The 14,292-nt window shown below is 42.3% G+C and overlaps 1 protein-coding gene across 14 annotated transcripts in view; it reads right to left on the bottom strand.

Moving 5' to 3' along the window:
• The window catches only part of Stx3 (syntaxin 3), a 50,218-nt gene that overhangs the window by 19,425 nt on the left and 16,501 nt on the right, over positions 1 to 14,292 (bottom strand). For all 14 annotated transcript variants that reach the window (XR_004946519.1, XM_036205748.1, XM_036205795.1 and 11 more), the window contains exons 2-5: positions 13,439 to 13,522; positions 3,740 to 3,839; positions 1,898 to 1,972; positions 359 to 426 (exon numbers count right to left, since the gene is read on the bottom strand). Coding sequence is in view for 13 of the 14 variants with exons in the window: in XM_036205748.1 (XP_036061641.1) it covers positions 359 to 426; positions 1,898 to 1,972; positions 3,740 to 3,839; positions 13,439 to 13,522 (327 nt within the window). In the remaining variant the exon portion in view is untranslated. The remainder of the gene's footprint in view (positions 1 to 358; positions 427 to 1,897; positions 1,973 to 3,739; positions 3,840 to 13,438; positions 13,523 to 14,292) is intronic.

Consider the following 14,292-nt stretch of genomic DNA (forward strand, 5'->3'; position numbering starts at 1 on the left):
TCCCGAGTGTTGGGGTTATGCTTTGTGACAGTTCTCATAGGACAAGGATCGTTTTTTGATGACCCCAAATGTCTGACTCCAAACTGGACAACTACTAACTAACAATCTTTAGAAGACATGGGGGGGGGGGGGTGCTGAGGCTGAGCTCTGAAGAAGCTAGGGAAGTACTTTAAGTGTGAGAGAAGGCCAAGAGGGCACCATGGACCCTGACCACTGCTTCAACCCGGACGGCTCCCTTTTCCCAGTTCCTCAAACTGAGTCTCAATACAATAGAATCATACCTTTTTTTTAATGCACAATAGTGAAAAAATAATTAAAAGAATGGCAAAAATGATTGTTAAACCAGAAACAAAGTTACCTGGGACTTTCGGATCCTAAGATCTGCTGATGACCGGACCTCATCTTCTTCAATATGCTTCTCCATGCCTGGAGTGAGAGAGTTATTCTAGCAACACATCTGTCCTTCCTTCCACAAAGCATCCTATCCATGCCGATTCCTTACCCATCCTCACACACAGAGACCATGAAGGTAGGCAGCAGGGAGGCACAATTGCAAAAAGTTAATGTCTCCTCCCAAGAGCTGCACGCGTGCTCTCATCAGCCTGTACTATTGCCGGTCTCAGCAACACAGCTGACAGTTCAGTTCAGGTCATCAAGGGACTGAGACTCAAATCCTTACCTTGCTATGGACTAGCAATGGGGCACAGGGAAACCATGTAACCCCTTTCACTGTCTGCCCTCTTGTTTATAAAACGGAAAAGGAAGCAATACAAGCTCAGCACCCTGATGGGAAAGGCTTAGAACCAGGTGTTCCAGATTTTATCAAAACTTGGAATATTTACATATTTATAACATCGGCGATGGCACAAAGGATTCATTTGTGTTTCATATATATCTTAGAGCTTGGAAATATATCTCTAGTGTACTTGTAAGGTTAGGTGTGAAATTTTCTACTTACAGTGTAGTGAATGCTCAAAAAGTTTCAAATTTTGGAATATTTGGAATTTGGAAATTTTGGATTAAGGATGCTCAACCTAAACTCCCTTAAAATACCAATGCAAAAATCGAATAAACTGCTTAGCACAGGAACAATCGCATTTTGGAGAGCTGTCTTCCTCTCCATACCTACTGAAATAACTGTCATAAGTTACTGGAGAGCAGAGAAAAACACTGATTTCCTCTCTGACCAATGACACATGCTCAGCAAGTACTTTGAATGGGAACATGGATTACAGCTGTGGAACTAACTAAGCAAGCATTTGGGATCCCCCGGAGGACTGGGTCTATGATAATGGCTTTACTGAGCTGTGCTCCAAACCAGGGGAGGAGGCAGGAATGAGAAGGTACACAGAAGGGATGTCTGCGGGCTGAATGTCAAACCCTGTACCTAGTCCTCTGCAGTTACCTCTCAAACGCACAAGGGTGCTGGGGAACAGTGAGAGAGAACAGAAGCACTAAGCTAAGCTGTTTTTGTTTGGCCTGGGGTGTGTGTCTGTTTGTTTATTTGTTTAGCTCTTCAAGACAGGGTTTCTCTGTGTAGCCCTGGCTCTCCAGGAACTCTGTAGACCAGGCTGGCCTTGAATTCACAAAAATCCACCTGCCTCTGTCTCCCAAATGCTGGGATCAAAGGCGTGTGCCACTGCAGCAGCTTGGAAAGCACATTTTACCTCCCACTTTCTAACTTCAGTTCTGGGCATTTTCAACTGCAGTGAGAACTCAAGAAGCAATAAGAGTCTAAGGACACAGTAGGTCAATCCAGGGACGGTGCCCCAAGCCTCCAGTAAAAATGGGACAAATGATGTCACCCCCATTGAGATGACTGGCAGTTGAGAAGAGGGCCCTGAGCAGCTGCATCTGTTGTGGTAGAGACTGGCTTATTCCTGTGTTCCCTTCTTACTCTTCAGCTTGTTCCGGACATTGTTGGCCCTTTTCTTGATCTCAGCCGTGAGCTGTTCAAGGTCGTCTTTGGTTTCTGGGTAAACATAAAAGGTAGGCTCAGTTAGAAAAGAGGATGAACTGCTCTGTGAGTCACAACATTCTCGGACACTCGCTGCCACTGTAGTGTTCATCCCAATGTGCTTTCCAGAATCTATCACTACAGTCACGGAGAAATAGTGTTGGTGGAGTTTGTTTGTTTTTTTGTTTTTCTTTCTAAAGTGTTTTCAGACTGAGGTAATGGCACTGTGGTAGATTGCATGCTTAGCATGCACCAAGCCCTAGATTCAACCACTCACATCCAAAATAAAATTATTAACTAAATTAAAAGGCATTTTCCAGGCACCCCATCTCAGACCAAATACCCCAGGGTTAGAGCCCAGGATCTGCTTTCCTTAAATAGCCTCCCCAATCCAAGTCATGCTTTTAGAGGAATCAACTTGTTTACCATGTGCATGCGCTCAATCTCAGGAGAGAGGAGAGGAGTCTATGGACGTTCTGGGGAAAAGAAATTTCAACCAAAGCCCATTAACTTAAATGAGGCAAGTATCTATGATGTACTTACTACATGCCCAGGGCTGTTCCAGCTGATGCATGGAGCACCGCACTCATGGTTTATGGAACAAAGTCAACAACAGTTATAACCTTTACTCCAGAGCCATCATTCAGCTCCTCCACTATCAGAACTGAGTGAGAAACTCAGGGATCAGAGAAAAGAGAGAGATTCGGCCTTGAAGGGGCTAAAACTGGCAGGGGCTGAAGAGGGAGTACATCAGAAGTCTTGCTTTGTAGCACAAGGTATGGTTGAAGTTCTGAGCAAGGTGTGCATGGGATAGTTATGGAAAACCCCTAGCACAGCCTCAAGGGATCTGGAAGAGCCCATAAAGGCAGAGATAGTAGAAATGAGTCTCAACAAAAATACTACAGGTTAGCAAATGGTAAAAGGTTAGTTGGTTAGTTAGTCCATTTGTTCATTAGTTAGTTAGTCAGTTAGTTAAGAAAGACTATAGCTTAGCTAATTAGCCAAGGATACTAAGAACAGGAATCCCAAGGAGAAAGAATGATATATAAAGGACATGAGGGAACAAGGAACAGCACTTCAGGAACAGCCAGAGGTTAGCATGAGTAAAGTATCGGCAGGATGGGGCAGGAGGAAGGGTGGAGAAGAAGTTAGGAACATGAAGAGACGATTCTCATATGCCCAGAAACTGGAGAGCCACTCAGCAAGGCAAAGTAGGTAACAGGCCAAACAGGCTGTTTGCTTTTCTTAGGAACATAAAATACAGTGCTAAACTGTATTCTCCAAATATAAAACACAGAGGGGAGCAAAAGTTTGCCCTCGGCAGCAGTAACAAATGCAAGTAAGAGACAAAAGGGACTTCATGAACTTGAACCATTCCAGAACACCTCATAAGGAAAAGAACGAATAAAAATGAACTTGACCAGGTAGGATTCTGGAAGGAGGCTGGAAAACGCATTTCAGTCAGAAGAATGAATGTAAACCAAGGCACAAAGCTGGGATGGAGCTTGGGGTATGTGAGGAGCTGTAAAAGGCATTGCTGGTCATGAGAGGTATGAGCTGGGAAGTAGAGGAATTTGAAAGGTTCAAGTGGGACTATGAAGAGAAGAGCTGGTGGATGCTGGGAGTGAGAGCTCAGAGACAGAAGAGAGGAGATATGGCATGTACATTAACACAAGGGAATGTATACGCTCCTTTGCTGTTCCCAGAAGGGAGGAAAACAAGCCTGTCTCAGCCCCAATGCAAAGAGTCAGTACAGAGTGACTCAACTTAGTCAACACTCACTTGGCTCTGGAATCGGTGCAGAGAGAATGACACTGTAGAGCTTCTTCGCTTCCTCCACACTCTCTGAGATCTTGTCAATGTTGAGCCGAGTTTCCTCAATCTATAATCAGGAAGACAACAGAGGAAAAATAGTCCACACCTGAAAGGAATGCTTAGCAGAGCTTCCTGATGCAAACTATCCACCTTCTGTGTTTGTGGAAGAGCTTGAAAAAAAAAAAAAAAAATGCAGCTATCCAGGGAGTGAGTGCCATCTCCACTGTCAAGGAAATTAGTCTATAAAGAAGTATCATTTCTGAGAGGGAAATAGTCACTCATCTTGAATGGTGAGTCTCAGATCAGAGTCAAGAAGGTCAGGGAACCCGTGAAAAACAACCAGGAGAGACAACTGATAACAGTATGCAGGTGATCCTCTGGCCCCCAAAGTGAGAAAAGAAGAGGATGAGCATGGGGTGGGAAGGAAGGAAAACACTCCACGAGAACAGAGCAAATGTAGAGAACAAAAACTAGAGAAAAGACTAAGAGAGAGCAGAGAGGCAGATGAAGGAGACAGGGGATGGAGGAAAGAAAGAGACTCGGCAAGGCCATCTCAGAAAATAGCCAGGTTCTGGACAAACTCTGGTGAACCAGCTACTACAGACAAACCCCAGCAGCTGATCACGAAGTTACCACCTTGGACCATTTCTGCACTTTTTAAAGTTCCTGACTGCATGAGTGCATGCCATAAAGGATTTCCAATAACATTTCATTTTGGATTGAACACCATCAAAGGACACTGAGCAAACCTCAGCTCCGTCCACAGGCACCAGCTGCCTGGGCACCATGGTCCCTGAAGCAGATGTACAGTAGGGGCAGCAGATACAGAAGAAACCTCAGCACCCACTGTCCCTATGTGCCTCATCCCAAAGTGAAGAGGACATCAGCACTGCAACAATTAACCGACAAGAATCTTGTCATTGACATAATACATCTTATTCATAACACTCTTAACATCTGGAATGTAGATTCATTTGATGCATAGGTGGCTTCAAATCCAGTGCCCCCTTTCTCCAATGGATAGGTACCTCTTTTTAAAAACCTAATTGCAGTGCTCCAGAAAATAGCAAAGATCAAGCTTGAGCTTTCTAACCCTCACATCAGCATTTTTGCCACTCAAGGGATTTTTTCCTCTATAAATAAAATAAAATTTTAATGTGATCATATCAGAGAATAAACATATGCATAACTACTCAATATTTATGTAGCATTTTAATAGTTCACAAAATAAGATTTAAGAGTATATTAGTATTATTATTCAGTCATATCCCACCAGGTATGGTCACACATGTTATCGCCTGTGAACATCCATGGTCCCTAGACCACCCACTCCTGCCCTTCCTCTTTCTCTCTCCCCAACACCAGCTCCTGCAGCTAGTCTGATGAATTAGGGAGAATCCTGGTCCAAACTTTGGTCAATGGTTGAGAGACAGAATATGGGAAGTTGTTAAGTTTGTAGTGTGCCCCAAGTTCAGAGTCACTACAGGCATGTGGGGACTGAGAGTTAGGACCAGGTTATCCAATCTTCTGCTTGTCTTCCAGATGTTCAAGTCTAGGGGAGCAAACCCCGCCCCTACCCGACTAACTACAACTGTTCTCTTCCCTCTGTCCTCATCAATCTCACCATCTGGAGGCATTTCAGGGATCTGATTAAACAGCCCTTTAATCAGTTCACCAAACAATCAAAACCGCTTAGAACTTCAGGGTGAACAACTGGTCAACCACAGGGGTTTCTCTTTCTTTCTCTCTCTCTCTCTCTCTCTCTCTCTCTCTCTCTCTCTCTCTCTCTGAGCTTTGTGTCAGTTTTCTCTTGGAAGTGTTCCTCTTCCTGAACAACGAATTTCTGGGTATTTCTTGGTGAAAGATACATGTGATTTCCTCTTGTGAACTCACCAGATCATCAGACAAATCACTGGGTGGAGAGAAGCTATGTAGGAACTGGTAAGTCTTAATCTTAAAAGCTTAAGAAACTATTTGTGCCTGTGCTTGACATTACCCATATTATCACAGATTTAGACGATGCTAGGACCTTTGCAGCACTTTTGTGAGGTCACCATCACTATCTCCTTTCACACAAAAAAAACAAGGTTCAGAGGCAGAGGCTCCAAACCAACCTACAAACAGGAGGAAACTGAAGTTTGAACACAGGCATCTGTTAGATACCAGACCCTGTCTCCTAGGCTCCTTCTCTGTTAAGCTCATTCACCCTACATCAGGTTGATGTATGTCCAGCTCATATTCTATAAGATTGGTTCTGCAAAGCTAGGCATAGCTGCCCATGCCTGTAGACCCAGCATTGATAGGCAAAGACAGATGGCTCCTGAAAGCACTGGCCAGTCAGACTAGCCAAAATAGTGAACTTCTGATTCAGTGAGAGACCCTGTCTCTAGGCAGTAAGCAGAGAGTGACAGAGGATGATACTCACATCCTGCTCTGAATTATACATACATGTCCATGAATTATACATACATCTGCACACTCATGTGTATACACCACACCAAAAAAAAAAAAAGAAAGAAAGAAACAAAGGAAGAAAGAAAGAAACAAACAAACAAAAAACAAACAAACGAACAAAGAAAAACAGATTGGTTTCAGAATGCATATCACAGGGATCATGTTGTACCTTACTTCTTTCTCTGTCTGACCACAACTCTCTATCAGGAGCTCTTTATACAGAAGCATTGCTTCAGGAATAAGCCAACCCAAAAGTGGATTTTTCAAATCACCACTAAATTTGAGGCTAAAGCATCCCTAGTGCCTTTTTGCTATCTATTGGTTTTCAAACTATTTACCAATGAACTGTCAGCAATATGAGACTCCAGATCATATAATTAAAAAAAAAAAGTATCAAACAGAATAAGTTCAGGGTTCAGCTCCACCTCTTAGCATTTTTATGACCTTGAATAAGCTTACTCCACATCAAGTATATAATGAATGTTAGATGATAACAATAAATACAAACTATAATAATAACTGCTTGTTTATTATATGCCAGGCATCACGCTGTCCCTTTTTTTTTTAAGATTTATTTATTTATTACGTATACAGCATGTATGCCCAGAAGAGGGCACCAGACCTTATTAAAGATGGTTGTGAGCCACCATGTGGTTGCTGGGAATTGAACTCAGGACCTCTGGAAGAGCAGTCAGTGCTCTTAACCTTTGAGCCATCTCTCCAGTCCCCGCTGTCCCTTTAAAAGTATGTCTCATTAATCCTACAGCAATCCTAATATCCTCAGTAACCACTCACAAAAACCTAAGGACATCAAATCATTTTCTCTTGATTGTAGGTGCTACCAATTAGAATGACTACATAATATTAATCACAATCATCTAACCGAAAGGCAGAAGTTGTTTTTGTCTTTTTCTATTTCCATGCATATATGTATGTTATGTGTACATGTGTTTGTAAGTATATGAGCACATATGGGAGCAAATGCACATGTGTGAACATGTGTGGAGGCCTGAGATATATACTGGGAATCCTCCTCAATCCCTATTACACCCTATTCATTGAGGCAGGGTCACTCAATGAAACCCAGCATTCATGGACAAGGCTGATTAATCTAGGGATCCCCTATCTCTGTCTTCTGAGGCTGGAAGTACAGGTGGCTATCATGCCTACTTGGCATTTACATGGGTTCTGGGGATTTGAGCTGTGGCCTTCACATTTGTGTGGCAAGCGCTTTAACCACTGATCCATCTCCCCAGAGCAGGTGGTAGTTATTTTGAAGGCATCAGTGGCCTCTTCCCCTGGACTTAATTCTCCAGTGGAATCTAATTAGACAACAGAAAACAGAGACAGGCTTGGCAGACTGCTGCTGGATGAGTTGAAAGGCACAGCAAAACGTGGTGGCACACGCCTTTAATCCCAGCACTCGGGAGGCACAGCCAGGCAGATCTCTGTGAGTTCGTAGGCCAGCCTGGTCTATAGAGCAAGATCCAGGAAAGGCGCAAAGCTACACAGAGAAACCCTGTCTCAGGAAAAAAAAAAACAACAACAACAAAAAAGAATTAGTCTCTGCCTCTCCTAAATGCCCAAGTCCCTAAAGGGTTTGATCGTGACTTAGGTTAGTTTTTCAGCATCTTTTTATGAATGAAAAGCATGAACTTAGAGTTGGACTGACCAATAAAAACAAGTTTTCTAAGACAATATTCTCAAATCAATTAATTGAAACACTAATCTTCCCCAATCAGAATGTCAGTCATAAAAAGAACAAACATGGTAGATCAAGGAAATACACTGTTGGTGGAATGCAATTAGTACAGCCTCTATGGAAACCAGTATGGAGGTTCCTCAAAAAGCTAGACGCAGAACTTGTATATGATCCCGCTAGACCACTCCTACAAATAGACCTGAAGGAAATGATGTCAGCCTGCAGCAGAGCTACCTCACACCCATGATTACTGCGGCAATATTCTCATTTACCAAGAAAGAGGATCAGCCTATCTACTGATAAATGGATTTTAAAAATGTGTGCATATCAGAATATTATTGAGCCACAAAGAATAAAATACTACCATTTGTAGGAAAATTGATGGAACTAGAGGTTATCACTACAGGTTATCATGCTAAGTGAAAAAAAATGTTAAAGCAGTCTCAGTCAACTAAGTATGTTTTCTCATACAGAATTTACACACACACACACACACACACACACACACACAGACACACACACACATACACACACACACACACACACTCACACACACACACACACACACACACACACACACACACAGGACATAAAAGTAGGTGAGGCATTACTAGGAACTTAGAAGAGGGACCAAAGTAGAAAGTAAGGGCACAGAAGGAAAGGTGGCTTCAAACGGAGCACAATATACACAAACATGTCATATAAATTTATAAACATGCTACTCTGTATAATATATACATTTTAATGTAGTTCCCAGAAAGAAAGGGCAAAGTGCAGGAAAGGAAATGGGAGAGACAGGCCAAAAGCAAATTGCCAAATGACCAGCCAAGGCTTCCTGCCTCACTGCTGGAAGAGCCTAGAAATCAGAATCTACCAGCTTGCCTACTTCCCTCTCATACAAATACCCTACCAAAAGAGTTAAAAAGTTCTTAACCTGCTGGTTTTGACCTAATGCCTAGATTTCCAAATTATAATCACTTTGAAAGGTCTTAGGTCCTAACAAAACTCAAGCCCAAACAGCAAATCCCTATGCTTCAAGATTAGTCCCTCTGTAGCTCTTACTGCTCAGTCCACACACACCCTTCCCTAATCTGCTCTCCAGCCAGGCTCCAGAGAACTTGGCCTATTCTATAAGCATGATTCAGATGCTTCAAATGCTGGGGCTGTGTTTCTCATCTCAAACTATTTGAAAGACCTCATGATGCCAAACGTGCAGGGTTACTCTGTAAATGTCTCTTCCATGAATGTATGAATACAAGTAACTTACAGAAACAAGCATGCTTGAGTTTGTGTGATGTGTGAGCCTAAACAGTCTTATTAAATAAAAAATCCAGAGTCAGATATCCAAGGTGAAAGTTGAAAGATCAGAGAAGCAGAGCAGCCAGCCACCAGAGAGTTCTTATCTCTACAAATCCTCAGATGGAAAGGGGGCAATCCTATTGGTACAAATTCTCAGACTGAATAGGTGCTCCTGTCTCTACTTAGACTGAATGGGTCTAAGAGCCTATCTCTACCTGCCGTATATTTCTGTCTCCACCTCCCTAATGTTGGGATTAAAGGTGTGAGCCTCCCAAGTGCTGGGATCAAAGGCATGAGATCCCAAGTATTGGGATCAAAGGTGTAAGCCACCATCTCTAGGCTCTGTTTCTCCTTTAGACTGGTTCAGTCTTGTCAGGGTGGCCTTGAACTCTTTATCTTCCCGCTTCCTCCTCCCAAGTGCTAGGATTATAAGTATGTCCCACCACTGCCTGGCCTCTATGGTTAACTAGTGGCTAGCTCTGCACTCTGATCTCTGGACAAGCTTTATTTGTCAGAACACAAACAAAATATCATACAACAGATGTGGGGAATGGTTCAGTTGGCAAAGTGTTTGTCTTGTAAACTTAGGAAGCTCAGTTCAGTTCTCCAGAACTCAGATAAAAACCCAAGGCATGTCTGTAATCCTAGCACTGGGAAGGCAGAGATAGGTAGATCCCTGGCCAGCCAGTTTAGTCTAACTGGCAAGATCTGTGCCAATGAAAGACAATTTCTCAAAAGAGGTAGATATTCCTGAGGTGTACAAATGAGAAATATGCTTCATACCCCCAGTAAAATAATCTCATTTTTTTGTTTGTTTTTGTTTGTTTGTTTGGAGCTGAGGACCGAACCCAGGGCCTTGCGCTTGCTAGGCAAGTGCTCTACCACTGAGCTAAATCCCCAACCCCAATAATCTTTTTAAGTGTATCTATAATGAACTGAATGTTGTGCCTCCATAAATTCATACATTGCTTCTTAATGTAAAGGTATTTAAATGTGAGGCTCTTGTAGGTTACTAGGTCATGAAGATGGATCCCTCGTGAATGGAATTAGTTGTCTTTGCTCTCTTTCCACTTTGAGAAGCCACAGGAAGCTGAAGTACTCTGCAGTCTAGAAGGAGGACCCCGACATAATCCAATAATGCTAGTACTCTGAACACAAATTTTTAGGCTCAAGAACCACAGCAAGTAAGTTTCTATTATCTACAGGCCATCCAAACTATGTACTTTGTGACAGCAGCCCAAACTAAGGTAGACTCCCCAAAAGAAAGCCCTAATGGTACATTTTCCAATGTGTAGCTACTCAATCTTGCTAATAAAAGTTCTATGTCAGGTCTGTAAAGAGCTAAACACTGGGAGAGCCTAGCAAAACCAGGTTCTTCACTATGGGACTTCTTGGAGCCTTTAGGAAGATAACATGCATTCTAAATTTCTGAGAGAGGGCCAGCAAGATGGCTCAGCAGGTAAAGACACTTTCCATCACCCAAGTTAGATCCTTCAGACCCACATGGCCAGAGAGAACCAACTCCCTCAAGCCAAATCGTCCTGTGACCCACACATATGCTAAGGCACATGTATACACACACACACACACACACACACACACACACACACACACACACACACACTAAATAAATGTAAATGAAATTTTTTTTAAAGCAGTAACTTTAAACAAATATACTTCTGACAAAAAAAAAAAAAAGGAAATTTCTCAAATACTTGGTCAGAGGTTTATGACATCTCACACTCCAGCCAGAATGAGCATTCTTATTGACCAAACAGCCACACCCAACTCCTACCCTGTCGTTTAGTAACAGTCCCTGGCTGTGTTTGGGCAGCAATGCGGTCATCTCCAGAGGATGTATCATGCTAGATTCTATGGCAGTCCTGGTGATCTTATCTCTCTGTGAAGTATTTACCCTCTTGTGTTCCTTCCAACAAAAGTTGACCATGACCCACCACTAACTAGGGAAACAGACTCTAGTCTTTACTCATGGACCAAATCCCACCATCCCCTGCCTTGCAAGGAATACTGCCTCTTAGGGACCCTCCTGTGGATCAGGAGAAGAGGAGGACACAGGTACTAGAGAAGATTCTTCATCATAGAGAAGATACTCTTTAACACATGTGAGGCTCCAGGGCAAGGCTGACATCAACTTAAGTCCACCTCCACCACTGAACAACAGCAGCCTTCCACTGTCCACAAGTAGAACAACAGAAGTGTTGTTTGACCCCACTATGAGTCTTTGACTGATAGGTCACACCCACCCACAAGCAGGGTTTGGAGCTATGGAGGCTTACAGACAACTTTCCAGGCAGGTAAACAAACACTCAAGTTAGCTCTTCAACCCAGTTCTTAATCTAGCAGATGAGCAGGCATGAACTGCCAAGCTCTGTTCCACTCCATTCAGGGAAACTCTGGAGGATCACTTCTCCACACTTAAAATCCAGATGGTGGGAAGCCCCTGAATTTCCCCTCAGAAAGAAAATTATGTCTTTTGCTTCTTTCCAGGAGATTGAAAAGATAAATACAGAAAACAGTAGATACAGAAACGCGGGGACAGTAAGATTGGGGAGGAGGAGGAGTACTGAGTGTATACATGCCTGGCAATATCCTGGATATTTTATGAGCATAATTAAACCCAACCAATATAACCCTGTGAAACTCATTATATAACTGATCCCAATTCACAGATAAGGAAAACAAGGCTCAGCAGGTTAAGGAACAATCACAAAATCAATAGCTGCTCAGAAGCAGACTGAGATCTGAACCTATATACTCAGCAAAGCCAGAATTTCTGTTCTCGATACCTCTACCACTCCATATTACTGTAACCCCACCCTGTAAGGCCTTCCTGCTCAAAGTACACATGAATCTGTAGGCACATATGACTTTACAAACACGGGACAACAGCATCTTGTTTTCTCCATCACCAGTAAAATTAAGACAATTAGGAAAATTATAAGAAACAACAAATTTGACCAATATGAATCAAAGGCCTTAAGAAGCAATAATTTTGTTTTTACCCCTAGCTGTGACTCCAAAGTTGACAATGTATTTAAATTATATAATTTTAAATAATAAAAGACATCATTAAAATGTTGTCATGTACTTGACTTTTCAAATCTATCTTCAATTACATGTAATTATCCTCTACTAACCTTTTAAAAATCATTTTATCTATCTATCTATTTACTTACTTACTTACTTATTTATTTGATGTGTATGGGCATTTTGTCTGCATGTATATGTGTACAATGTGTATGCTTGGTGCCCACAGGGACAAAAAGGAGGCATCCGATCCCTGGCATTGGAATTACAGGTGGTGTGAGTCATCATGTGGGTGCTGGGAATCAAACCTGGTTCCCCTAGAAAGTGGTTCACAATCTTCCTAAAGCTGTGAACTTTTAATATAGTTCCACGTATTGTGGTAACCCGTAACCACAAAATTATTTTCCTTGTTACTTTATAATGTTTCTACTCTTATGAATCATAATGTAAATATCTGTGTGCTGTGGATATCGCTCTGTGTAAATAAAGTTCTGATTGGCCAGTGGCCAGGCAGGAAGTATAGGCGGGACAAGAGAGAAGAGAATGCTGGGAAGTAGAAGGCTGGAGAGAGACACTGCCAGCCGCCACCATGAGAAGCAACATGTAAAGACACTGGTAAGCCACAAGCCATGTGGCAAAGTATAGACTAACAGAAATGGGTTAATTTAAGATAGAAGAAGTAGATAACAAGAAGCCTGCCACAGCCATACAGTTTCTAAACAATGTAAGTTTCTGTGTGCTTTCTTGGTTGGGTCTGAGCAACTGTGGGACTGGCGGGTAAGAGAGATTTGTCCTGACTGGGCCAGGCAGGAAAACTCTAACTACATCTGTGCTTTCCATTGGTCTTAGATGACCCCTGTGAAAGGGTCATTCAGCCTAGGGTTGTGACCCACAGGTTGAGAACCAATTCTGTAGCAGCACAGCATGTGATCTTAACGACTGAGCCATCTTTCCAGCCTCTTTCTGCTGACTTCCTTAACAAGATGTAAAGTCTAGATACTCCCAAGAACTGAAAACAGAATCTCCCTAGAACAATTCTGCCTGCCCATCTGTTCCTCTGCCAGCATTGAAAGATCTGAGGTTTCTTTATTCTCACTGAGGAAACTGCATTTCCTCATGTACATTCAGGAAAAAAAAAAAAAAAACACAGGAAGGCTGCCCACCTCAGAGAAGAACTCATCCATGAAGGCTGTATTGTCGATAGCAATCTCAACCTCGTCAGTGTCATCTTCCTGTGTCAGCTGCTTCTGTAAGAGACCAGACAGAACATGCCAGAGTGAGAATACAAACATGATAAACAGCCACTGTCATTGATGGAGTCGTATTTAAACGTGGATAGATGATAGATAGATAGATAGATAGATGCCTACATATATACATATAATTCTTTTTTAAATGAATAAAAATTTAATAATACTCTGGAGTTGTCTGTAATTAAATCCAAGGTCTATCACCTCCTGACTTTGTACAAGGGACAAGCAAGTTACTATTCAGCTTGTTGGGCCTAGGTTTCCTTAACTGTCAAAACTAATAACATTACTTTATAGACTTAGTTAAGAAATAAATGAGATACCCTGGGCATTGGTACCTTTAAACTCAGTACTAGGGAGGCAGAGGCAGGCAGATCTGTGAATTTGAGGCCAGCCAGGTCTACAAAGCGAGTTCCACTACAGTCAGGGATACAAAGATAAACCTGTCTCAAAAATTCAAAAAAAAAAAAAAAAGAAAGAAAGAAAGAAAGAAAGAAATGAGATACTGAACATAACACAGGTGCACAGGATCTAGTACACTGTACACTCAACATTGGGCCTTGGTTGTGGGGCCTTTGTCTCGGTTTGCTTTGTTTTATACTGGGGGTCAAAACCGGGGTCTTCACATGCATTAGGAAAGTGCTGTCACTGAACTCCACACCCAGTCCAATCTTGTTGCTACTGGTGGTGATGGCATTTCTGTAACTCGCTCTAGTTGAAGAACCTAAAACTAAGAAAGGTTTGGTAACAAGCAGATTCTGTTCAAA

This window comes from Onychomys torridus, chromosome 1 (assembly GCF_903995425.1).
Source record: "Onychomys torridus chromosome 1, mOncTor1.1, whole genome shotgun sequence".
In the NCBI taxonomy this organism is placed as follows: Eukaryota; Metazoa; Chordata; class Mammalia; order Rodentia; family Cricetidae; genus Onychomys; species Onychomys torridus.